The 27,672-nt window shown below is 37.4% G+C and overlaps 1 protein-coding gene across 9 annotated transcripts in view; it reads left to right on the top strand.

Annotated features, from left to right (window-relative positions):
• Ncoa1 (nuclear receptor coactivator 1) overlaps window positions 1–27,672 on the top strand; it is a 236,686-nt gene that overhangs the window by 169,030 nt on the left and 39,984 nt on the right. For all 9 annotated transcript variants that reach the window (XM_038318461.2, XM_038318466.1, XM_038318465.1 and 6 more), the window contains 4 exons: window positions 99–239; window positions 10,434–10,581; window positions 11,795–13,121; window positions 20,388–20,568. In XM_038318461.2, the coding sequence (XP_038174389.1) occupies window positions 99–239; window positions 10,434–10,581; window positions 11,795–13,121; window positions 20,388–20,568 (1,797 nt within the window). The remainder of the gene's footprint in view (window positions 1–98; window positions 240–10,433; window positions 10,582–11,794; window positions 13,122–20,387; window positions 20,569–27,672) is intronic.

The raw sequence follows: 27,672 nt of genomic DNA, 5'->3' as shown, positions 1-27,672 counted from the left end.
CAACTGACCTACATCCTTAGCCTTGATGCGATGTTAATACCTGACTAGAACTAAATCTCAGATACTAATGCAAATGTCAATTTTCATTCTTTGTGCAGGTAAAATCATCTCTATTGATACTAGTTCCCTGAGAGCTGCTGGCAGGACTGGCTGGGAAGATTTAGTAAGAAAATGCATTTATGCTTTTTTCCAACCTCAGGGCAGAGAGCCATCTTATGCCCGACAACTGTTTCAAGAAGGTAAAACTTTTTTCTCAATTTTTTCATTAACCTGTGTGTTACTATTGAGTAACTTTTCTTAGAATTCATAGTTTTGTAAGTATTTTCTCCAAATTACAACTTCTGTAATAAATTTTAGGAAAGGAAGAAATGGGTAAGCAAAGTAACTCATGAGTGGATGCACATCCTAAAGACTAGGATGTCATGTGGCAGTCACTCACTCATTCATTCATTCATTCATTCAGCAGATGTGTCCAGTTCCTTACATGCATAGAACACTATGTATGTAAGGTGCCAAGGATACAGTGGTTGCTAGGAAGCAGGGTTGATCTCACAGTGTTTGAGGAGAATGCAGGGCAGCTAAAATCAGTGTGACCCTATGATAATAGAAGTATAACTATTAAAAAAGTAAAGTCAGACTTGATAATTGGTGAGAGCAAGGGATTTTCTGTTTTTTTTTCTGTCTCTTAAAGATTTTCCCCAGGAAAATAAATGTGTCAGAGAATATCTGGATGGCAGAGATCTCTGTACCATTCATTTTAACTTCGTGCCTGTTGAAGTATGTGTCTTCTGACTTAGATTGAAGTTCTGACATTAATCATACTTACCATATCTAGGAGGTCTGTGGGAGCATAAAACAAGTATATTCCATACCCTTAAGAAGTTAACCAATATTGTCAGGAAAGTAGAGGAAGTTATTTGTGAATCAAGGTCAGAAAGTTCTCAGAGATTTAAAATTAAGGGATTGTTTATATACTTTAAAATATTGACGTATATGGTAGCCTAGTACTCCTTTTTCAATGTAAGCTTTAATTTGATAAATTCTACTAATTGCTAGTCCTAAAATGCAATGAGATGTTTTCATTATTCTCACACCCTTTTTAATTTTGACATTTTTCCCATAACATCTGTCCTCAGATTCCTCATGGTATATCATCCATTACATCATAGGTTAGTTGCTTCCTAATAGGAAGAATTTCTTTTTCCTGAAAGCCATCTGTAGAAATCTCAAAGTTGTAGTTTTTCTGGAACAGAGTTGTAGTTCTCCAGAGGACTCCTTACTGAACTCCATGCTGCTCCTCAAGACTATTTTATTGCAAAGAGCCAAAAATCTATATTATTTTTAACTTTCCCAGGCAGTCCCAATGTGCATCCTGACTTGGAAGGATAATATAGATTATCCTTCTACTAAGTGTGAACTTTTGATTTTATCTACAGTGTTTGACTCTTGAATAGGTTTGGAACTTAGAGCACAGCCTCCACTCATTACTTAATGTGTGAAGTAGTATGTGGGTCTCTTTGATTTTTGTCATAATTTCCAAAGTCAGCCTTCCATAGCATAGCTGAGATTTACCAATAGTTGGTATACATTTCCACTGAGGTGAAACGGCTATTTATTATACAAATGATTAAGCTTCACACAGATATAAAAGAGCCATAGTTTATAAAACATCAGGAGTCTCTGTGAATTAGTTTAATTAAAATCTAATAAGTAGCTAATCTTTCTGCATACAAAGTACAGTAAGTTAGAGGACAGTGCAAAGAAAAGGAATTGTAATCCAGCTCCTTTTCCTCATCACACATTTCTTAATATAATGCCTTCCACTTTTTGAGAAAAAGGACTTCCTTGATAAAAATGACATTAATTTTTTTTTCCTTGAAACTAAGATCACCAAAGTTCATATGAGTCTGGTTCTAGGATTTTAGAGATTAAAGACAATTTGTCAAACAGCATGCCATGGATAAAGTACATCTTCTAGTATTTTGTATTCAATAGATCTATACTGGTAAGAGAGATATAGTCTTTGAAAACATGTGCAACTCACCTGTTAAATTATCTACTGAATTAAAATCTCAGATGAGGGTCCAGATATCTTAACAGACCCTAAAAATAGTGATAAAGTTTAAGAGTTATTCACCTGTCAAAGATGGAGAGTGTAGTAATTTAAACTTGCAGTTTCTCTGCTGCCTGTCACTTAAGGGCAGTGTGAAGCCAGTGAGACATGTTCATGGTAGAATGGCTGTCATCAGACAGACAAAAGATGAGTATGGAGGGGGGAGATTGTAGATTAGTATAGCCATTATAATGAAAAGTATGGCGATTCCTCAAAAAAAATAAATAAAAACAGAACTATCATACAATTTAGGAATCCCAGTTCTGGGTGTATAACCAAAGGGAACAAAATCAGTATAATAGAATGATATCTATTAGTCAAAATATGGAATCAACTTAAGTGCTTATCAATGGGTAAATGGAAATGAAGAAAATATTCATATATACACACACATACACACAATGAAATACTGTAAGGCCATAAAAAAGATGATACTCCTATGATAAACCTGGAGATCATTACAATAATTGAGATAAGCCAAGCACAGAAATACAAGTACCAAATGATCTTATACACATACGGTGTAGAAACAGTAGAATGGTGGCTATGAAAGGCGTAGGTGGCTTATAGGGGGAGGAACTGTTGAGATGATGTTGCTCAAAACATTACAGTTGGATATGTATGAGGGATAAGTCTTAACAGTTCTATTGTGTGCATAAACAGTATAGCTAATGACAATATATAACATTCTTGAGGAACACAGGAAGGAGAATAGATATTAAGTCTTCTCACCATGAAAGTGATAATTGTGATATAGCATATGTCAATTAGCTAGATTAAACCATTCATAATGAATAAGTACTTCAAGGCATAATAATGCATAGTTTAAATGAATAAAATTTTATTTGTCCACCTAAATAAATTTAAATTTAGAAGAATAAAGAGACAAATTTTGCTACTATATCCTTGATTTTGTGTAAATTTTTATAGTGATTACTAGACAATAAAATATTTTCTTCCATCTGTCATCTTTTTCCCTTTCCAATAATTTACTATTTGAAGGTAGCAAAAAAAATCCTAATATTTATTAACAATTTTGTTCTTAGCTTAGTTTTTTGTTTTGTTTTGCTTTTGGCAGCTTTCTACCATGACAATTTATGAAGTGTTTGTTTTGTTTGAAGTTTTTTTGGGGTGGGGAGATAGAGTTAGTGCCAGGAATTGAACCTAAAGCCTCATACATGCTAGGCTAGTGCTTTAGGGCTAGGAAGTACCCGCAGGGTTTTTGTTGTTGTTGTTGTTGTTGTTGTTGTTGTTATTTTTGACCCAGTCTCTCCTATAGCCCAGGTTTGTCTGGAACTAATTATGTGGCTGAGGAAGGCCTTGAATTTCTGACCCTTTTGCCTCTACTACCCAAGTGCTGTGATCACAACAGTAGACTATGACACCCAGCTCATAAAATACTTTCAAAGGATGCTTACTACTTCATCTTCCAGAGTCACATTTGTAACCACAGTTCAGTCTCAGAACACAGGGGAATACTTGCTTCAACCAGATATAACCCATAGTTCTGCACTGAAAATGGAGAAAGTGTATTGCAGGTGGCTGCTTATTTGTTCCCAGCCGCTTAGCCCCAAAATAATCACACAGAAACTGTATTAATTAAATCATTGCTTGGCCCATTAGTTTTAGCTTCTTATTGGCTAACTCTTATATTAATTTAACCCGTTTCTATTAATTTGTATATCACCACGAGGTTGTTACCTACCAGCAAAGTTTCAGCACATCTATCTCCGGCAGCGGCTGCATAGCATCTCCCCAACTCTGCCCTTCTTTCTCCCAGCATACAGCCTAGTTTTTCCCACCTAGTTCTGTTCTTCCCTGCCATAGGCTCAAGGCAGTTCCTTATTCATTAACCAATAAAAGCAACACATAGACAGAAGGGCCTCCCACACCAAAAGTGGATATTAAAACCACCTGAGGAATTTTAAACTAGGAGGAAGATGATGTGAGTAGAAAGAGATTGGCAAAGATTTACAGGTTCTGTTCAGTTCAGACTAATACTTCAAAGAGAAGTTGAGGTTAAGATGCTTCTGGTACCCTGAGCAAGATGGATGCAGGTGACAGTTGTCAAGTCAGACTTCATGGACCTACCATACTACTAAATGAGTCTATAGCCTAAGTTGTTTTCTAACAGAGAAATTAGGAAAATATAAAGCCAAGTTTCACAAGCTTTTAATATCTGTAACCAGGGAACATTGTTTTGTATTTAGCTGAGTTTGATACAGGCTCTGTTTTCCTATTTTAGGAGATTCATGGCATGTTTAGGGTATTTTTTAATATTTATTTATTTATTTATTTATTATGTATGCAACATTCTGTCTGCATGTATGCCTGCAGGCCAGAAGAGGGCACCAGACCCCATTACAGATGGTTGTGAGCCACCATGTAGTTGCTGGGAATTTGAACTCAGGACCTTTGGAAGAGCAGGCAATGCTCTTAACCTCTGAGCCATCTCTCCAGCCCATGTTTAGGGTATTTTAAATTCTTTCATTACTAAGAATACTTATTTTCCACAAAGTGTTTTTTTCTATAGCACATTCATCAGCAGGGTACCAGTAATGGAAAGTGCTAAGGTATCTGTATTTGTATATGCATTATATAACCCACAGAGCAGTTTGTGAAAGCATTATCTACTTACAACTATATAATAGGTCATAATTTCTTTTAAATGTCACTGATGTATTATTACATAAAAATTATCTAGGAAAGCACAGTATATATATATATATATATATATATATATATATATATATATATCATAATTTCACTTTTATATGTCTTTCCAGTTCTATATTAACAAAAGATTAATTTTACCTCAGTGATAGAATTACAAATAATTATATTTATTCCTTGTTCATTTTATTGTTATTTTAACTTTATATTCTTAAAGAACTAGGCATGCTAAATGATGCCTGTAATCCTAGCATATAAGAGACTAAGGAGAGAGGATTGTCACAAGTTTGAAGCCAACCTGGGTTACATAGTGAATTCCTCCAGGCTTGCCTGAGCTACAGAGTGAGAACCTGTCTCAAAAAAGGAAAGAAATCCCAACTCTATGTGTGTATGTGTAATAACACATCTACATACATATATTCCAAGTGAAGTTTAAATTTATAGTATCAGGAAGTTTGGAAGTATCGCCATAATACATAATCCATATTAATGAATATCCAGAATGTTATTTGAGGTTTATGTAGTTAGAATCTTTTTTATTTCGTACTTTATTGAAAATTTTTAGAATATTAACTTACTTGTCTCCTGTAGAAATTTTGATGAACTGAACAAACTTTATTCATTGGTAATTTTAGAATGTTAGAATAACCCGGGGCAGGAGAGAAAATGAACATCCATTTAGGAGTAGGGTTTTTTTTCCTTTACCGAGTAGTAGGTTTTAGGTTTTTGGGTTTTTTTTAATTATTCTTCTACCTAGGGAAACACTAAATAGGTCATGTGCTGCCACACATTTTCTACCTGCTCAGTTAGTTAACATCATAAAGCAAGCTTGGGGCAGGCTATTTCAGTACCAAAATAGGAAAGATTATATTCTGAAATAACTATATTTCTACAGTAGCCTGACCAGGGAAGTATATGTATATGTATTTCCCCTTGTTTGAGGCCTTTTCTAAGATGAAATGAAAGAATGTGAAGACAGTTGTCAAGTTAAAGATTTAGCAGGAGACTTCCTAGACATCTTCAGTTACACCCTTCAGTTACACCCTTCAGTTACACCCTTCAGTTACACCCTTCAGTTAGTTACACCCTTCAGTTACATCCTTCGGTTACACCCTTCAGTTAGTTACACCCTTCAGTTAGTTACACCCTTCAGTTACACCCTTCAGTTAGTTACACCCTTCAGTTACACCCTTCAGTTATACCCTTCAGTTACACCCTTCAGTTACACCCTTCAGTTATACCCTTCAGTTACACCCTTCAGTTAGTTACACCCTTCAGTTAGTTACACCCTTCAGTTAGTTACACCCTTCAGTTACACCCTTCAGTTACACCCTTCAGTTAGTTACACCCTTCAGTTAGTTACACCCTTCAGTTAGTTACACCCTTCAGTTACACCCTTCAGTTACACCCTTCAGTTAGTTACACCCTTCAGTTAGTTACACCCTTCAGTTAGTTACACCCTTCAGTTACACCCTTCAGTTATACCCTTCAGTTACACCCTTCAGTTATACCCTTCAGTTACACCCTTCAGTTATACCCTTCAGTTACACCCTTCAGTTACACCCTTCAGTTACACCCTTCAGTTACACCCTTCAGTTACATCCTTCAGTTACATACACCTTCAGTTTTATCTCTTCCTGCTAAATGTTCTAAGGGGTCAGCAATAGACATGAAGTTAGAAATTAGGCTGGGTTTGGTCACATACCATGTATGTATAATTTATCACTCAGGAAGCTGAGGGAAGTGGATAGTGAGTCTGAAGCCAGCTTGTGAAAATAGTAAGATCCTATCTCAAAACAAAGTTGTAAAGGTGGGAAGAGTCAGAGATAAAAATGTTTGCTGAATAGCTGGTAAACTTTGGTCAGAAGCAAGACTGGGAGGGAGAGAAATGGAATTCCAAACTTAACCTGATTAAAGGGAAGTGATGGAGGACTCTCATTGGTTAATAAAGAAACTGCCTTGGTTTTTTGATAGGGCAGGATTTAGATAGGTGGAGTAGACAGAACAGAATGCTGGGAAGTTAGTCAGACGCCATGCCTCTCCTCTTTGAGACAGACACCATGGAGCCAGCCGCCAGGTCAGACATGCTGAATCTTTCCCGGTAATCCACCACCTTGTGGTGCTACACACATCACTAAATATGGGTTAAAGCAAGATGTGAGAATTAGCTAATAAGAGGCTGAAACTAATGGGCCAGGCAGTGTTTAAATGAATACAGTTTTTGTGTTGTTATTTTGGTTTTTAAGCTAGCTGCGTGGGAGCCAGGCAGGATGAAAAACAGGCCTGCTCGTCCCCACACTACAGAGTGTGGTAGTGAGACACAATTGCTCCTGGCAACACTGATCTATTCCCCAGAGAATATTGAGCACCAAAGACACTCCACGTGGAGCCTTTCTTCTTGGCAGAACTGGCATTTGGGCAAAGAAATGCCCATACCTCAACCACTGACAGAGATACAGAGTATCCATAAATGGATAAAACAGGACTGTCATATCCTGCCCTATCAAAAAGCCAAGGCAATTTCTTTATTAACCAATGAGAGTCCACCATCAGGGAAGTTTTGGTATACAGAATAAATGTTTATACAACCAAATCTGTAATGAGTTATGGCTACCTCACCCTTAATTAAAAATATCAGTAGTGTAATATACACACTGGAAGGTATTAATATAAATGTTGTTTAACAATTGACTAAATGTATGTGATTTGGACCATTTGTACTCTGGAAACTGCTTATTTTTCTTTGTTGGTGATGTAGGAATTAGTCATTCAAACCCTATTGTGTACTAGTGTCCATGCTAGATATTGCCTCATAATGTCACTGGCTCCATTTTAGTGGTGAATGAGCGAATAATGGGCTATGGTTCATGTTCATTAACTCATAGACTTGTAAAGAACAAAGTCAGAAGGTCATGTGTGACTCTGACATCTAGCCTTATACTTCTCTGTTTATGGTGCCTTCCTATTTACTGTCTGTTCATTCGAACAAACAAGCATCAGAATGCTAGTTAACTAGAGAGTCATATTGTGTTTTAAAAAAGTTGAAGTCTTAAGAACTAGGGGTTTTGCGATGGTGGTACACCCCTTTAATCCCAGCCCCTGGAAGGCAGAGGCAAACAGTCTCTGAGTTCAAGTACAGCCTGATCTATAGAGTGAATTCAAGGGCAGCCAGGGATACACAGAGAAACGCTGTCTTGAAAAAAATTAGGGATTTTATAGCTCAGAGGTAGAGTGCTAGCTTAACATGTTTGAGATCTAAGCTGGATCCCCATAACTGGAGAGTAAAGAAAAGAAACTTTATTTATAATTACCTTTTCTTCTCATTTCAAAGAACAGTTCTCAATGAATTATAATCCATGCATTATCATCTATAATAATCTAACTTCAAAACTTTTAAGTATGGTACTTAAAATTATTTCCCAAATTTCAGGGTTTTTTTTTACAGGTTTATGGAGCATAATTAACCAAAAACTATGTTTCTGTAAATACCCTAAGGATTCCATGTTATCCCAAGTCTCTGGCTGTTTCTCATTTATAATTGATATCAATAAGGAATTTCCCCATAATCAATTTCCATTATAAAATTAAATCTTTAGTCCTATAAGAGTAAAAACATAAATGAGATATGTGTTTGAAAACATACATAATATTGAAAATCTGTTCTTTGGAAAGAGTTATGACATTCAATCACATGCCAATACTAGCCTAGTTCCATGAGCTTCAGACTGAAGACCAATCAGCTAGCACTTCTTTATGGCAGAGCAGAAGGTCAGTGCAAAGTAGAACACAAGAGCAGGCTAGAGCACCACCTTACACCAGCTAATAACAAGTGCTTTGTAAAAGCTCTTGGAAGAAACATGTAGGAAGTAAGTAGAAATAATGTTGAAAATGAAAGGAGTCAGTTTGATAGCTACTAGTTCCATGTGGATGACAAGGTCTAAAAATGTGGGTAGTGTGACTGAGGAAGTGAATTTTTCATTATATGTAATTTCAAATGGCCACATGTAGGCTAATGCTGCTGTGTTGAGCAGCTCTGTAAAGTAACCAGTGTTTCCCTGTGTAATAAGGAGATCTGAAAAATGAACAAGATAAAGAAATGGATAAAATGGAGTAAGTAAAACAATGTAAGATGTGTTATCTGTTTTGTCTGGCCTTGTAAAAACTTGTGTAAATAATATATTGTATAATGCCACTTTTCTGCTGAAGTTGTGTTTTTCTAAATATATTATTTAAAAGCTATAAACAGTTGAATGTTAACATAATTGTATAACTGACTATAGCAAAAATTTGCTATACCCTTCCACAGAAGTTATCAGTGTGTATTAAAGATTCTTTTCATCCTTTATTAATTACTGAACTTCTCCATGCACTGTGTTTGGCAAGCATGGCAGTGCCTTAGATGAAAGCGTACAAAGCTTACATCCTCGTTTCTGTACACAGGCAGCTTTATCCTACTGCCAATTCAACAGACTCTTCTGCCTCAGTCAGTACCAGACACCCAAGATAAAAGAGATCATAGCTTCTCTTATCTTGAATAGTATGTAGTATAAAAAATATTAATTGATCATCTAAAATCTCTTCAATGTGATATTTAAAGTGTAATTAAGCAGCCATACTGGCACAGGTTCTTAATCTTAGTACTTAGCAGATTGAGGCAAAAAGAGTATAAGTTTGAGGCCAACTTGGGCTATAGAGCAAATTCTGGGATAGCCCGTGCTACATACAGAGACTTTGTCACAAAAATGAATGTCTTCAAAATATTTTTTACAGGCTTAATTTTAACAGTCACTTGTGATAGTAGTTCTTGTATTTCAGTGGGTATTACCTTTTTAATCTTTATATTGACAATCTATTAAGCCTCAAGATAGAATTCTATGGTGTTACTAAAACAACAATGACTTTTCAGTCCTTCTGTCTTGGAGAGTTTCTCCATATTTCACAAGCATTTACCTCAGTAGCTAGATTCTTGCCTGCTGCTAATAAACAGTTAAGACAGAACTTACATGATATTGTTTATAAAACAATTTACTGACAACCTAGCTCTTGTTCCTTACTAGTAATAATTAATTTTATTTTAATTTTCTTATTAAATTTTAAAAATATATCATCAAAAATAATATAGATATGTGTAATAATTTGTCAGATGGGGCCTGAAGGATTTTCCTCAGTAAATAAAGAACTCTAGAAACCCCTTAAAATAGAGAGGATAACCTCATAGTGTATGAATTATATCTCAGTATTTATAATTTAAACCATAAGCCAGCCAAAGATAATAATAATAAAAAAAAACTTGTTAAGATAAGGTACTATAGGCAAAAAAGCACTTCCCTGTATTTTGAACGGAGACCTACTAGGTTGCGGTTTGTCACAGTCCTAATTTATATCAGGAGGCAGCCGCTCAAATGAGAGTAAGTTAAAACTTGTCAAGTGGTATATTTTAAATGGAGCCCCCATACACACACACACACACACACACACACACACACACACACACACACACCTCTGAACTATTCTTTGAATCACAGCAGGCAGCAATTGAGAAGGCATTTTCAATGAGGTTGTTAGTAGAAATAAGACCTAGTAGCTCTCCTTTGCCCAGCGTTCAAGTGTCAGAATTTTAACTAGGTTTTTCTTTTGTTTGAAACAGTGATGACTCGTGGCACTGCCTCCAGCCCATCCTATAGATTCATATTGAATGATGGGACAATGCTTAGCGCCCACACCAAGTGTAAACTTTGCTACCCTCAAAGTCCTGACATGCAACCTTTCATCATGGGAATTCATATCATCGACAGGTACTACTTATTTGGAGAGAAATTATAAGTTAGGCATAAGAATAGTATGATGAGTATATCCATAATTACTATTAATTATCTATCAGTATATCAACAATGGGTTTAAGTGTTTTGTTACCAAGTAGCTTTGTTGTTCATAAAGGGAGACAGGAAAGGTGGGACTGAAAAAATCATTTTTTAGGGGTGAAAACATAATGGTGCCTAAAAAATTTGCAACATTCTACATGGGCACTTACAGTCTTAGAAGAGATCTCAATGTTTATAGCATTGTTATTTTATTTTCAAGGGTGCTTTATTAGAACATTTATGCCTCTGGAGTTCAAGTTGACAGTTTATCATAGAAGCCTTACTCATTAGTTCAACTCTCAACTTGAAGTCTTTCAATATTCTAATTTGTTCCCTCCCACTAAGTAAAATTTATACTGATACACATAGAAAATTCATGGAATTATTCTTTTATGCTGTTATTTATTTAAAAGTCCTAAGTTATAACTGCATAAAATTTAGCATTAAAAACAAAGACATTTCCCTCACTTCATCTTTTTCCATCTGATGTTTTGCTTATTGGAACATGGTAATGCCAGTCACAAATCTGTTGTCATAGTTACACATTTGATTAAAGAGCTCTGGTAAAACCTGAGTTCAGTATTCCGACTTTTTCTAGTTTTAGTTGAAAATTTTCTTGTGAGTGGAATTAGCACAGTTCTTTTTTCATATTGTGATTTCTCTTTCAAAACATCTGCTATGTCTGCATGTCACCCTTTTTAATTTTTGCATGAGTGACACAGTATTTTCTTACCCAGTCTTCCTCTTTGGAGTTGAAATACTTAAAAGCTGTAACAGGAGAGTCATAAATAAAATAAAGGCATGAGAAGTTTCTCTTTCAAGTGAAATTGTTATTACAATAATAATTGTATTTCTATTGCATATTTTCCCAACACCAAGAAAGATTTATTTTTCACACAACTGAAACTGTCAGTGATCTTAAATCTTAAATCTTAAGCCCATAGGTGCCATTTCTAGGAAGTAGTGCTGCCCTTCACAGAGGTAATGGCAGTTCCCTGGTTTTCCTTAATTTAGGGTGGTGCAGAAACTCTCTACTTGATAGCTTGAAACATTAATGAGGCTAATGGACTTTCTTATTAATGTCATCATGAAGAAATAATAAAAACAAATTAAAATGATTGAATAATAATGTATTTTTCTCCCCTAGGGAGCACAGTGGGCTTTCTCCTCAAGATGACACTAATTCTGGAATGTCAATTCCCCGAATAAACCCCTCAGTCAATCCTGGTATCTCTCCAGCTCATGGTGTGACCCGTTCATCTACGTTGCCACCATCCAACAACAACATGGCCTCTGCCAGAGTAAACCGCCAACAGAGCTCAGACCTTAATAGCAGCAGCAGTCATAGTAATTCTAGCAACAGCCAAGGGAGTTTTGGATGTTCACCTGGAAATCAGATTGTAGCCAATGTTGCCTTAAACCAGGGACAGGCAGGTTCCCAGAGTAGTAATCCCTCTTTGAACCTCAATAATTCTCCTATTGAAGGTACAGGAATTTCCCTCACGCAGTTCATGTCTCCGAGGAGACAGGCTAATTCTGGCTTGGCAGCAAGGGCTAGGATGCCAAACAATTCATTTCCTCCAAATATTCCAACATTAAGCTCCCCAGTTGGCATTACTAGTGGTGCCTGTAATAATAATAACCGACCCTATTCAAATATCCCAGTAACATCTTTACAAGGTATGAATGAAGGACCCAATAACTCTGTTGGCTTCTCTGCCGGTTCTCCAGGCCTTAGGCAGATGAGCTCACAGAATTCACCTAGCAGATTAAGTATGCAACCAGCAAAAGCTGAGTCCAAAGATAACAAAGAGATTGCATCCATTTTAAATGAAATGATCCAATCTGACAACAGTGCTAATGATGGCAAACCTCTGGACTCAGGACTTCTACATAACAATGACAGACTCTCTGATGGAGACAGTAAATACTCTCAAACTAGTCACAAACTAGTACAGCTGTTGACAACAACTGCAGAACAGCAGTTGCGGCATGCCGATATAGACACAAGCTGCAAAGATGTACTTTCTTGCACAGGCACTTCCAGCTCTGCCTCCACTAATCCTTCAGGAGGTACTTGCCCCTCTTCCCACAGTTCTCTGACTGAGCGTCACAAAATTCTACACCGGCTTTTACAGGAGGGCAGTCCCTCAGACATCACCACTTTGTCTGTGGAACCAGAGAAAAAGGACAGTGCGTCAACTTCTGCCGTGTCAGTGCCTGGACAAGCCCCAGGGAATGCCAGCATAAAACTAGAACTGGATGCTTCAAAGAAAAAAGAGTCAAAAGACCATCAGCTCCTGCGCTACCTTTTAGACAAAGATGAGAAAGATTTAAGATCAACTCCAAACCTGAGTCTGGACGATGTAAAGGTCAAAGTGGAAAAGAAAGAACAGATGGATCCTTGTAACACAAACCCAACCCCAATGACCAAACCTGCTCCCGAGGAAGTTAAACTGGAGTCCCAGAGCCAGGTGGGTGATCCTGGCTTCACAGCATGGGCATCTATTATTATTATTATTATTATTATTATTATTATTATTATTATTATTATTTCTATTGAGCTATACATTTTTCTCTGCTCCCTTCCCTTCCTCCCCCTTTCTTCTACCCTGTCTTAATGCTCTCCATGCTCCCAATTTACTCAAGAGAGCTTCTCTTTCCCTCCTTCCTATGTAGATCCATGTATGGTCTCTCTTAGGGTCCTCTTTGTTATCTAGATTCTCTGGGGTTGTGGCCTGTAGGCTGGCTTTTCTTTACTTTTTGTCTAAAAGCCACTTATGAGTTAGTACATATGATAATTGTCATTCTGAGTCTGAGTTACCTCACTCAATATGTTTTCTACATCCATCCATTTGCCTAAAAATTTCAAGATGTCATTATTTTTTTACCACTGTGTAGTACTCCATTATATAAATGTATCACATTTTCTTTATCCATTCTTAGGTTGAGGGTCATCTAGGTTGTTTCCAGGTTCTGGCTATTATGCATAATGCTGCTATGAACATAGTTGAGCACATATCCTTGTAGTATGATTGAGTATTCTTTGGGTATATACCCAAAAGTGGTATTTCTGGGTCTTGAGGTAGAATGTTTTCTAATTTTCTGAGAAATTGCCATACTGATTTCTAAAGTGACTGTACAAGTTTGCATTCCCACCAGCAACAAAAGAGTGTTTCCTTGACCCCACATCCTCTCCAGCAGAAGCTATCATCAGTGTTTTTGTTCTTGGCCATTCTTACAGGTGTAAAATGGAATCTCAGAGTTGTTTTGATTTGTATTTCTCTGATGGCTAAAGATGTTGAACATTTCCTTAAGTGTCTTTCAGCCATTTGAGATTCATCTGTTGAGGGTTCTCTGTTTAGATCTCTACCCCATTTTTTATTGGATTATTTGTTGTTTTGATGTCAAATTTCTTGAGGTTTTTTTTTTTTTTGTATATTTTGGAGACCAATCCTCTATCTGATGTGAGATTGGTGATCTTTTCCCATTCTGTACACTGCCGTTTTAGTTTGTTGACCGTGTCCTTTACTTTACAGAAGAGTCTCATTTTCAGGATGTTCTATTTATTAATCGTTGCTCTCAGTGTCGTGCTACTGGGGATATATTTAGGAAGTTGTCTCCTGTGCCAATGCATTCAAGTGTACTTCCCACTTTCTCTACTGTGAGGTTAAGTGGTTGGTTTTATGTTAAGGTCTTTTTTTTCCATTTGGACTTGAGTTTTGTGCATGGTGATAGATAAGGATCTATTTTCATTCTTCTACATGTTGGTATCCAATTATACCAGTATCATTTGTTGAATATGCTTTCTTTTTTCCATTTTATATTTTTAGCTTTTTGTCAAAAATCAGGTGTTCATAGGTATGTAAATTGATATCCCAGGTCTTTGATTTGATTCCATTGGCCCTCCTGTTTTTATGCCAATACCAGGCTGTTTTCATTACTATAACTTAGTAGTAGAGTTTGAAGTCAGGGATTGTGATGCCTCCAGAAGTTCCTTTATTGTAAAGGATTGTTTGAGCTAACCTGAGTTTTTTGTTTTTCCATATGAAGTTGAGTATTGTTCTTTTGCCAACTGTGAAGAATTTTGCTGGGATTTTGATAGGCAGTGCATTGAACTGTAGATTGCTTTTGGTAAGATTGCCATTTTTACTATGTTAATTATACCTACCCAAGAGTATGAGAGATCTTTCCATTTTCTGGTATCTTATTTAATTTCTTTCTTCAAAGAAAGACCTGTCACATAGGTCTTTCACTTGTTTGGTTAGATTGACCCCCAAGATATTTTATGTTATTTGTGGCTATTGTGAAGGGTGATGTTTCTCTGATTTCTTTTTCTGCCAATTTATCATCTGTATAAAGGGAGGCTACTGATTTTTTTGAGTTAATCTTATATCCTGTTATATTACAGAAGGTGTTAATGAGTTGTAGAAGTTCCTGATAAAATTTTGGGGGTCACTTATGTAAACTATCATATCATTAGCAAATAGTGAGAGTTTGACTTCTTTTCCAATTTGTACCCCTTGATTCCTTTTTGATGTCTTATTGCTCTAGCTAGGACATCAAGTACTATATTGAATAGATATGGAGAGAGTGGACAGCCTTATCTTGTTCCTGATTTCAGTGGAATTGCTGGGAGTTTCTCTCCATTTAGTTTGATGTTGGCTGTTGCTTGCTGTGTATTGCCTTTATTATGTTTAGGTATGTTCCTTGTATCCCTGCTCTCTCCAAGACTTCTTTCATGAAGAGGTGTTCAATTTCTTTGAAGGTTTTTTCAGTATCTAATGAGATGGTCATGTGGTTTTGCTTTCTGTTTGTTTATATGGTAGATTACATTGGTAGATTTTCATATGTTGAACCATCCCTGCATCTCTGGGATGAAGCCTACTTGGTCATAGTGGATAATTTTTCTGGCGTGTTCTTGGATTCGTTTTACCAGTATTTTATTGAGTATTTTTGTGGCGATGTTCATGAGTGAGATTGGTCTGTAATTCTTTTCTTAGTAGTTTCTTTTTGTGGCTTGGGTATCAGAGTAACTGCAGCCTCGTAGAAAGATTTTGACAATTTTCCTTTTGTTTCTATTGTGTCAAACAATTTGAAGAGTATTGGTATTAGTTCTTCTTTGAAAATCTTACAAAATTCTTCACTGAAACCATCTGGACCTGAGGTTTTTTTGGTTGGGAGACTTTTGATGACTGTTTCTATTTCATTTGTTGTTATAGGAAAGGTTATATTTAATTTGTTTATCTGATCTTGATTTAATTTTGGCAAGTGATATTTATCCAGAAAATTGCCCATTTCCTTTAAGTTTTCTAACTTTGTGGAGTACGGGTTTTCAAAGTATAACCTGATGATTCTCTGGATTTCCTCTATGTCTGTTGTTATGTCCCCCTTTTCATTTCTGATTTTGTTTGTCTGAATATTCTCTCTGCCTTTTGGTTAGTTTGGACATAGTTTTGTCTATTTTGTTGATTTTTCTCAAAGAACCAGCCTTGTCTCATCGATTCTTTGTTTTGTTTTCTTTGTTTATATTTTGTTGATTTCAGCTCTTAGCTTGATTATTTCCTGCCGTCTAGTCCTCTTGGGTAAGTTTGCTTCTTTTTGTTCTAGAACTTTCAGGTGTTTTGTTAACTTGCTAGTGTGGGATTTTTCCAGCTTCTTTATGTAGGCATTTAGTGCTATGAACTTTCCTCTTAACACAGCTTTGATTGTGTCCCATAAGTTTGGGTATGCTGTGCGGTCATTTTCATTGAATTTTAGGAACTCTTCAATGTTTTTCTTTATTTCTTCCTTGACCCATTGGTGATTCAGGTGAGCACTGTTTAGTTTTCATGTGTTTGTGGGCTTTCTAAAATTAGTGTTGCTGTTCAATTTTAGATTTAAGGCACGGAAATCCTATAAGATACATGGAGTTATTCCAATTTTTTTGTATGTGTTGAGGTTTGCTTTGTTGCAGAGTATGTGGTCAGTTTTTGAAAAGGTTCCATGAGGTGCTGAGAAGAAGATATATTCTTTTATGTTTAGATAGAATGTTCTATAGACGTCTATTAGGCCCATTAGAGACATAACATCTGTTAGTTCCTGTATTTCTGTTAGGTTTCTGTCTGGCAGACCAGAAGTTCTCCAAAGGACTCTGGGTAACAGCTCATTTGTGGAGCCTCTGATATGAACAAAATAAGAGAAAAATATGAGGACATAGGAAAGGTGACCTTGTTGAAGCATTTTTATAAGGCTGCTTCTGCTGTACTCTGCATCCTCAGCAGAGGACAGGAACTTAGATTCTGGGTAGCAGGTTGTTGCCTTTCCATAACATGTCCTGAGACAGAAGTGAATGAAAAGAAGCCTGTTCACAAGTGTTTGAAACTTCTATGTTTAGGATGTTGTGGAGCAGGTGTGAAAATTAATGGACAGATTCATGTATTGTGCAATTGCTTATAAACCATGAAAGAATTTCAGGAAAAGATGAACCTTCTCTTTGAAGAGCTTTCATGTTACATAGAGGTCTTCAAATTGAATGACACTACATTCTCAGTGCCATTTATTAAGACTCTCTAGTGTGACACAGATTCACACTTACTATGTAAGTGTAAGCCCTTGAGCTTCTTGAAACAGCTTGATTTTCTGCCCTGTCTCTTTGAGTATCTCTTCCTTAACACATTCTACTTCTGGAAAGGTCCTTAACTTTCCTGAGCTAAGCCATGTTCTTCTCATTTTGACTGTTTGCATGTGTGCTCTTTGAAGATAAGACTGCGTCTCCTGTTTTAGTTAAAATAAAACTAATATTTTATTTTTTAAGCAGAAAAAGTTTTAAATATTAAATATATTTAAATATCAAGCTTTAAAATTAAATTTAACAATGTCTTTACAAAGTAATGTTACTGTATATCAGATAATGCTGGTAGGTCTGTCTCAGTGTTCATGTGCATATATTTCTGCTGAGTTTACACTTAGAAGTAGAATTGCACAATCCTAAATTATGCAGAAACTCATTGTTAGTAGTATGTGGTTTTTCTATTGTACAAGAATTCCTTGTAATTGTTCTATATCCTTGGTAATGCTTTGTATTGTCAATCTTTCAAAACAAATCTTTCTAGGATATGTGTTTAACAGCTTATAGTTTTTAGTTCACATTCTCTGATTAATGTCCATTAATCATTTGGATATTTTCTTTTGTACATTGCCTAATCTAGTCATGCCCTTTATTTTAATGTGCTTTCCTCTGTCTGTTGGCTTTTTTAAAAATGTGTTCCTCATATTTTTAAGGGATGATCCTTCAGTAGTTATATATTTGCAGGTGTCTTTACCATGAATTGCTTGTATTTTCATTAATGGTTAGGTGGTTATTATTTTATTTGTCTTGGTTTTTATGAAGTAAAATTTTTATTTTAATGTAGTTGAATTTTTTCATTTTTCCATGATGGCTAATGTTTCTCATACATGCATAATAAAAGCTATGCTTAAAACTGTTCATAAAGCCTTACTTCTGGAAATAGCCCAAAACTCCATTACAGAAAAATGGAAAATTATATTGTGATATGTTCATACAGAGGGACATTACTCAGCAGTGAAAACTAAGGAATTATGGCTGCATATGACAGCATGTGAAATATAACTTTGGAAAGACTAGAGCATTTAAAATAATACATGTAATTCACTTATATACTCCAAAAGATAAAAATTAATTCAATTAAATAATGAAACTGAAATAGGGTAAATATTTTATGCTAATTAATTATCCCACAGTACTCATAGTATAATACTACTCTGAAATAAAGGCCAACTTTCTTTTATATATACCCTCAAACAGAGGTTCTCTATTCTTTTAAATTCCTGGGCTTTCTGATATCTCTCAAGTTTACACACTTTAAATTTTTTTCCATACTTATTTTTAAAAAGAAAACAAACACTCTTTTTTCATTTTACATACCAATCCCAGTTCCCACTCCTTACCCTCCTCCCATTCCCTTCATCTAACCCATCCACTCCTCAGAGAGGGTAAGGCACATTGCTTTGAGGAAGATCCAAGGTCCTCCCTACTATATCTAGGTTGATCAAGGTATCCACCCAAGCACAGTAAGTTCTCAAAAAGCCAGTACAAGCAGTAGGGATAAATCCTGGTGCCCCTGCCAGTAGCCCCGCAGTCTGCCCCAGCCATACAACTGTCACCCACATTCAGAGGGACTAGTTTGGACCTATGCTGTTTCCTTCGCTGTCCGGCTGGAGTTGGTGAACTCCCATTAGCTGAGGTAAACTGTTTCAGTGGGTGTACCCATCATGGTCTTGATCTCTTTGCTCTTTTCTCACTCCTCCCACCCTTCAACTGGACTTTGGGAGCTCAGTCCAGTGTTCCAATGCAGGTCTCTGCCTCTGTTTCCATCAGTTGCTGGATGGAGATTCTATGGTGACATTGAAGATATTCATCAGTCTGATTACAGGGCAAGTGAAGATGGACCCCCTCTCCTCTATTGTTTACCCTCTTAGCTGGGGTCTTCCTTGTTTATTCTCTAGAGCCAGGTTTCTTGCTAGCCTCATAATGGCTCCCTCAATCAAAACATCTCTCTTCTTGCTCTCATCTCTGTCCTCCATCTCTACCATCCTGCTCCCTCAAGTTCTCCTCATCCCCCCTCATCTTCCCCTTCTACCCTCCCTACTCCTCCTACTCCCATGTTCCCTGTTTTGTCAGGCAATCTTGTCTGTTTCCCCTTTCCAGGTAGATTTATGTATGTTTTTCTTAGGGTTCACCTTGTTACTTAGCTTCTCTAGGATCATGAACTGTAGGCTCAATATCTTTTGCTTTACAGCTAGTATCCACACGCAAACTTATACAACCACTTTGGAAATCAGTATGAAGGTTTCTTAGAAAATTGGGAATCAACCTACCTCAGAACCTAGCAATACCACTCTTGAGCATTATACCCAAAGGATGCTCAATCATACTACAAGGACATTTGTTCAACTATGTTCATAGCAACATTATTTGTAATAGCCAGAACCTGGAAACAACATAGATGCCCCTCAACTGAAGAACGGATAAAGAAAATGTGGCACATTTGCACATTAGAGTGCTACTCAGCAGAAAAAAAAAGACACCTTGAAATTTGCATGCAAATGGATAGAACTAGAAAAAATTATCCTGAGTGAGGTAACCCAGACCCCAGAAAGATGAGCATGGTATGTACTTACTCACAAACTTCTTGTTATATTTTAAAATGATATAATCGTATGCATTTAAAGTATTACAGTATTTTGAAAACTAGGACAGGAAAAAAAAAACACCACAATGCATCACAGCACAGCTATCTTCATATCTTCCAGCCCAAGTTTTTCTCTTCTATTCACACTTCTACCAAGCTGTATTAGATAATTTGTTATTACATTCTGCTGTATTTTAATATCATTTCATAGAGTCTAAATTTTCCCCAGTAGAATAGATAGATTATGTAATTTCTTTTTGTTATTGTATTTTTTTATTTTCAAGACATGGTTTTTCTGTGTAGTCCTGACTATCCTGGAACTCACTTTGTAGACCAGGCTGACCTCCCACTCAGTGATCCACCTGCCTCTGCCTCCCAAGTACAGAGATTGGAGGCGTGTGCCACCACATCAGGCCAGATCATGTGATTTTAATAAAGCTCCACTCCTCTCCCTTCTTAAATCAGCCTCTGTCACATTTGATTTCATTCTCCACCTGCAGATGAGAATATAAAATTCGTTCCTTCCAACTTTGTTTCTCTTCTCAGTTCGCAGCTGACCTTGACCAGTTTGATCAGTTACTGCCCACACTGGAGAAGGCAGCGCAATTGCCCAGCTTGTGTGAGACAGACCGGATGGATGGTACGGTCACTGGTGTCAACATCAAGTCAGAGATGCTGCCAGCGTCCCTTCAGCCCACCACTGCCAGATCTGCTCCCAGGCTGAACAGTATGTGCTGGGGTCAACATCTCATTTCAAGTGTTTAGTAGAACTGTGGGTTAGCATGTTATCTTGCACCATGATTGCAGAAACTGTTTGTCTATTAAGAATGAAACATCTTTTCATTATGCAACACTAAACATTAAACAGTTATCTTTAGACATAAGAACTTAACTCATCATTCATTTCCATTTAGACTGGTTCTGATGTGTTCCAGAGTAGCCTCGAATTCACTTTGTAGCTGAGGATGACCTTGAACTCCTAACCCTCCTACCTTCATCTTTCAGTACTAGAATTACAGTTTGCATTGATCTTGTCTGTTTCTAATGTAGTAAAATCCCTGTCCTACTGCAATTGATGTTATAGTGAGTGGTTGACTGTAAGGAAAGTGATTTGTGTTTTCATCCAGAGCTTCCCATAATAACACTCAGAAACACAATATTGTGTCAGATCATGTTTTTCAAATATAAGTCTCTATGTCATGATTTATGGGCTGGTGGTCCAAAAAGACCCTGCCCGGCATGATATCACACTCAATGCACTCTGGAGGAAGAGGCAGGCAAATCTCTGAGTTTGAGGTCAGCTTGGTCTACAAAGCAAGTTCCAAGACATCCAGGACTACACAGAGAAACCTTGTCTTGAAAAACCAAAAGGAAAACAAAGAAGAAGGAGGAGGAGAAATAAAGAAAAAAATCAGAAGAAACAAAGTGTGCAATAAAAACATACAGTGAGTTCATTGGTGCCTGAAATAACACAGCTGGAAAGGTAAAGATAACATTGTCATGGGAAGAAGAAAAATAACAAGAAATATCTCTTGGAAATGTTATGTACCAATTAAAAAGTTAGAGGGCAGAGTCAGGAAGATCACCACAAGTTCAAGGCCAGGTTGGCATGTAGTGAGTTCCAGGCCAGCAAGACTACATAGTGAAACTCTGTCAGGCAGGAAAAAAATAAATGTCAGTATGGATGGGTATATGGATATCCCTATATATAGGTAGGTGGGAAAGTAGATGATAGATAGATAGATAGATAGATAGATAGATAGATAGATAGATGGAAATGTGAAAAAAGATTTTAAAAAATGGAAAACACAGAACAAAAATTTAAAGAAATTGCAAGACCTACCAAAGAGGGCCAGTATATTAGTAACTATAAATAAACAAGTAGAAGAAAATGGGAGGAAGGGAAGATATGCCAAACAAAAATAGGGGAAATTTTCTGGAACTAATTGAGGATGATTCTCCAGATTCAAAGGCTTCAACAGCTGCCTAACACAGAAAGTTCTCTCAGTACACCTTGTCATTGTCTAATTCAAGAACATGATACATACTCTCAATACTCTTATTTTTACAGCCAGGTAATCCCAGCACTAGGAGGGCAAGAGGCAGGCACGTCTGAGTCAACACTTCTTGTTTGGCTTGATTTATAAGAGAAAAAAAAGATATCATAGCCAAATTACCTGGAAACAATTAAAACCAGTGATAAAATGGAAATCTTTAAGACAAAGAAAAATGACACATTGTATCAAATGAGCAACACCAAAAACCTAATTTCTATACCTAGTACCTTAAAATAAAACAAAGATGTAAAAATGATGGAAGAACAAATAAAACAACTGACTTCATATACCAGGATCACTCAGAAATAGGTGAAGTAAAGATTTTTTAAAAAAAAATTTGTTACCATTAGGTTATGCTTCCCACCAAAAAAGGACAGCGAATGGAGATGGGAACTCTCATCTACATAAGTATTGACACGAACCAAGTAGAAGAGAGAGAGAAAACAAGCCTTAGTAACTGGAGGAAAAGAAAGTGTTAAGAATTCATTGTTAGCCAGTAAAATAGCACAGTGAAGGCAAGAGCCAGGAATGGGGCAAAAAAGAAGAAGCAGGGTTAAATAAAAAAGGAAAAGGGAGAGAATGTGAGGAGGGAAGACGATCTTTGTGGTGGTTGTACCTGTCATTGAGGGGGATGTCAGTTCAACCCCTGGCTCTGCCCGGGAGGGGGAGAAATCCAATTATAAAATAAAGGGAAAACATGTAAATGAAATTAAGTAAATTTTTTTTATTTTTTTATTTTTTTTCTCATTTTTTTATTAAAAATTTCCATCTCCTCCCCTCCTCCTCCCCCTTCCCTCCCCTCCCTTCCACCCATACCCCCACTCCCTCTCTCTCCAAGCCAAAGAGCCATCAGGGTTCCCTTCACTATGTTAAGTCCAATAAAAAGTAAAAACTAAAGATTTTTTAAATAGAGTAAAACAGTACTAACAATATTGTGAAGTTAAAAAAAAAAGCAATGATTAAGAACTGAAGAAGTCAGAGCTGGAGGGATGGCTCAGAGGCTAAGAGCGCTGGCTGCTCTTGCACCCTGATGGCTGCTCACAACAGTCAGTAACTCTTATTTAAGGGGTCAGATGCATCTCTTCTTCTGGCCTCGCAAGCACCAGACATGCATCTGGTGCACAAACATATATGCAGGCAAACATTCATATACGTAAAAGTAAACTGTTTTGAAAGAACTGGGAGAGCTCCTGCTATACAGGGTGGTGCTGATCCGCACTGTCTCCTGCAAGGCTGCATTCACTTCAATAGGTTCCCTTCTTTGCAGTACCAGGACCCTCTACTGGCCCCAAAGAGCTTTATGACCTGCTTAGATTCCCCCTGGCACCAGAGCCTCCTTGCCTAGTTTGTCTCCCCACGAGAACCAAAGCAGGCCAGAGATATCTCTCCCAAGAGTTTCAGAACATAAGGAAGACAAAGTACTAAGTCCACACTGGAGAGGCCTGGACACCCTGCCCACCAGTCTCAACTCTTTCAGACCTCTCTCAAAACAGTAGGCTACCCTAATGGATGGAGGAAAGTGTGAGAATCCAGCATCCGCGCAAGGGTCATTTACTGTAACTATCTCATGATCCATCCTTTCTATAGCAGTGCTTTCATTTTGTTTTTAAGTTTCATTCAGTATTAAATTTGCTTGCTCTCTCTTTGCTGTTATTGACATTGCTTGAGTGGTGAATTCTCACTCTTTCAGTATATTCTGGAAGACTTAGAATTTGAAAATTATGGTAGCTAGCATGTTTCTTCAGCTAAAGAAACCTTTTTTCCTGGCATTAAACCTAGATTCTGATTGCAGAGGCCTCATTTCTCAGTTGCTAAGAGGGATAGAGATTGGCAACAAGGAAACTCCTGTGGCAGCATTGGCACCCACTTTGGGAGACTCCCTGGGCTGAACTTCTACCATGAGTCACAGACTCACCATTTTAATCCATGGGCACATTCCAAAGTCAGCTGCACCAGAGCAGAGGTCTGGGGGCAGCTGTTCATTGTCCTTTAATTGTCCCAGCAATAGCCCACGGCCTGTTTCTGAGTAGTCCTAGTGCTCTTCTGAGAAGACCTATTTAGGAAAAATCTTCTCCCCTGTGTCTCAATTTAGTTGAGTTACAGCATCCGTTTTTTTCCATTTGTGCTTTATCCTTCAGACTTCATAATTCTGCTGAGGCTTCTTCCTTCCTTTCCACTGCGGGTTTTTCCCTTTTTATTTTTCTTATTTCACTGATTGTAGTTTTTGTTCTCTTGGTTGTTTGTTTGGAGCTTTCACTGTTGCTTTGGGATGGATCCAGGCTGGCCTCAAGCTCTCAGTTCTCTTCTCCGTCCTTCGGTGTCCTTCTGGACTATCCCCAGATCCTGTCCTTGAGAGTCAATTGAATGTTTGAATATTTGTAAAGTTATTTTTAGCCAAGCGCATTTATTAAAGAAGTAATACCGAGGCTGGAGAGGTGGCTTAATTGGCACTGTGTTTACCTTGCAAACATAAGGACCCAGTCTCAATCCCCAGCACCCACATGAAAATAAAATGCTAGACATGACAACACACGCCTGCAATTCCAGGACAGAGACAAGAGGTTCCCTGGGGCATGCTGGCCAAATCAGCAAGCTCCAAGTTCAACATGAGACCCTGTGAGGCTTTGGGTTGTAGATCTCTGGTCATGAGAAAAACATCGCATGCTTTCTCTGTCTGTTCATGGCCTTGTTGATGTGTCTGCTATAACCTGTAGCACAGCCTTACTCCAGGTCAAGTGGAATGAGTATACATGGTGGGTAACCAGGGATCTCAGCCAAAGGAACTCTTCCTGGGATGTGCCTGCCCCATCTCCTTCACTAAGCGGGTCTGTCTGAGTTCCATTAGTCTAACTTCTGTAGCATTAGGGTCAATGAATACTCATTAGCTGTTCTCATTGAAAGGTCAACAACATACAATCAAGTAAAGTTAGGTTTCATTGGCCACATCCCATTAACACTTCTGCATTCAGAGAAGTTTTCCACTTTGTGCTGAAAAGGAAAGGGGCAATAAATGTAACTCTAAAAGCATAGTGATACAGAAATTCTTGCTGTCATCTAAATTTTAATATGCAAGGAATCAGCTAGGTATCTAACTGAGAGACAGTTTACCCTGGCTGGACCTTCCTGTTTAGTGTGAGACTTAAGCTTTAAATACTGGATGGTGTAGTGACCTTACAAATACAGCTAGTTTTTTGAGAGTGTCACTCTGATAGGAGTAGAACTAAGGCCTAAGAATGCCATATTTTCAATAGGATCTCTTCTCTCTCTCTCTCTCTCTCTCTCTCTCTCTCTCTCTCTCTCTCTCTCTCTCTCTCTCTCTCTCTCTCTCTCTTTCTCTCCCTCCCTCCCTCTCTCTCGACAGGGTTTCTCTGTAGCTTTGAAACCTCTTCTAGAACTAACTCCTATAGACCAGGCTGGCCTTGAACTCACAGAGATCACCTGCCTCCGCCTCGCAAGTACTGGGATTAAAGGCATGTGCCACCTCCGCCCAGCTTCAATGGGATATTTTAAAAGAACAACTGTCCATAATTATTAGTGCTTTCAGTAGAATTAGGGTTTCCCCAGATCTTAAATTTGTAATAAAGTTTTGCAATATTAAAGTAAACAGGTAAATAAGATGGAGAGTACCTACAAGTAATAGTAAACGGGGATGTAGCTCAGCTGGCAGAATGCTTATATAGTATGCACGAAGTCCTGGGTTCTGTCTCTAGCACCGCATAAAACTGATCATGGTAGTACATGCTTGCAATCCTAGGGAGGTAGAGGCAGGAGGATCACATGTACAAGGTAATGATGGGTCAGCCTTGATCTTGATAGCAAATACCTTCACTTGCCTTGCTGAGCTATTCTGCCATGCCAGTAACGTTTGTTTTACTCAAAATTATAATCAAGTTTGCCTATAAAGAGACTTTTTAAAAAGACTGTAGACTGATTAAATAGTTGCGAGGGAATTCCAGACGTATCTGAGTAAGCTGAGCTCCTCCTACAGATCTTTTTACAACTCCCTCAATATATACATTAACTTGTAGATCATTAAAATATAGAACTATAGCTGGGCGGTGGTGGCACACGCCTTTAATCCGAGCACTGGGGAGGCAAGACAGGCGGGTCTTTGTGAGTTCGAGGCCAGCCTGGTCTACAAGAGCTAGTTCCAGGACTGGCTCCAAAGCTACAGAGAAACTCTGTCTCAAAAAAAAAAAACCATGATAATAATCATAAAATATATAGCTATAAAGTAATAAGTTCCTCATGGAATAAGTTTTTAGTATTTAAGATTCATTTCACTTTCTTGTCTTAGAGATTATATATAGTGTGGGTTTTCTAATTTATTTTAGTAATTAAGATATTCACATACTTATAAATGCAAAACAATGCCAATATGTACTATTATCTTTTCATTATAGAAATAATGTCATTATCTTTTGTAAGTCTAAACAGTATATGACAGACTTCTCTTCATCTTCCATGTTTGTACTTTTAAGTTATGTGTGTGTGTGTGTATACATGGCAGGAGGATAACCAGTTACAAGCTAACTTTGGCTACATAAGCAAATTCAAGGCCAGCCAGCCTGAGCTACACACTGAGGAAAAGACATCATACTATGCACATTGGCTGTTTTGACTGCTAACCTTGTTCTTGGATGGCATGCTGTTCATAACTTTACACTCTCATATCTACATGAGGACTAGGGTGACTTAGAGCTGACTGGTGACTGGTACCTTTCACTATTCAGAGCAACTGTAATAAGTAACCTTACATAGGGATGACTATCACTTGGGAGGGTATATCTGAAGTATAAATTCTAAATATAAATATCTAGATCAAAGGATAGATGCATAGGTAGTACTAAATGATTCCTCTCACAAATTATACCACTGATGTTCCTATTTCTATATATCTTTCTCAGTACTTTGAGCTATGCATTTTCGTATCTTTGTAAATATTATGAGGTTTTTTCACAATGTACTTTCAAAGTATATTACTTTTACTCCAAGTTACGTTGACTGTTTTCTTTTTTCATTTTTTATTGATATTTATTGAGCCCTACATTTTTCTCTGCTCCCCTCCCTGCTTCTCCCCTCCCTGCCTCTCCCCTCCTCCCTTCAACCCTCTCCCAAGGTCCCCATGCTCCCAATTTACTCAGGTGATCTTGTCTTTTTCTACTTTCTACTTCCCATGTAGACGTTGACCGTTTTCAATGATCTTAGGCAACCTCTTCTTAGTCTCTGACTGTTTATCTATTTGGTTATTGGACTCTAATTTATGGAAGAATTTATTTACTAAAGAAATCGGCCCTTTTTCTACTTACTGTTTAAAAGACCACGATGATACTCTAACTGCTGTGCAGTTACTGCCAGATGTAACACAAACTGAGCCAGAAGTTTCCTTTTCAACAGCTGAGGGGGATTAGCCGTGAATGTGAGAATGGGAAGCTGTTGGATCAACCACTGGAGCAGTAACCAGGGCAAAAACAGCCTCCTGAAAGATGATGCCTTCTCCTGGCTGTGTAGAAATTTTTTAAATTATTTAATAACCTTTTTCTGGGTTCATTATCACTACAGGGGATACAGAGTTTCTCCTTGGCTAGGTTTTTCATTGATGTGATGTTATGTTGAGCTATTTGCAGAGCCATGTCTGAATGAGGCCAAGGACTTCCTGGACAATGTAGCAAACCTTCATCTGAAAGAACAACATTACATATGTATATTAATGCCCTACTAAATGTCTCAGGGCTCCTTTATTAAACTCCACTTTAGCTGCCTCTCTCCAAAAA

The sequence above is a fragment of the Arvicola amphibius genome, chromosome 2 (assembly GCF_903992535.2).
Source record: "Arvicola amphibius chromosome 2, mArvAmp1.2, whole genome shotgun sequence".
NCBI classification, from domain to species: domain Eukaryota; kingdom Metazoa; phylum Chordata; class Mammalia; order Rodentia; family Cricetidae; genus Arvicola; species Arvicola amphibius.
The sequence above is the reverse complement of the archived record's forward strand: the minus strand, read 5'-3'. Positions and strand labels throughout refer to the sequence as shown.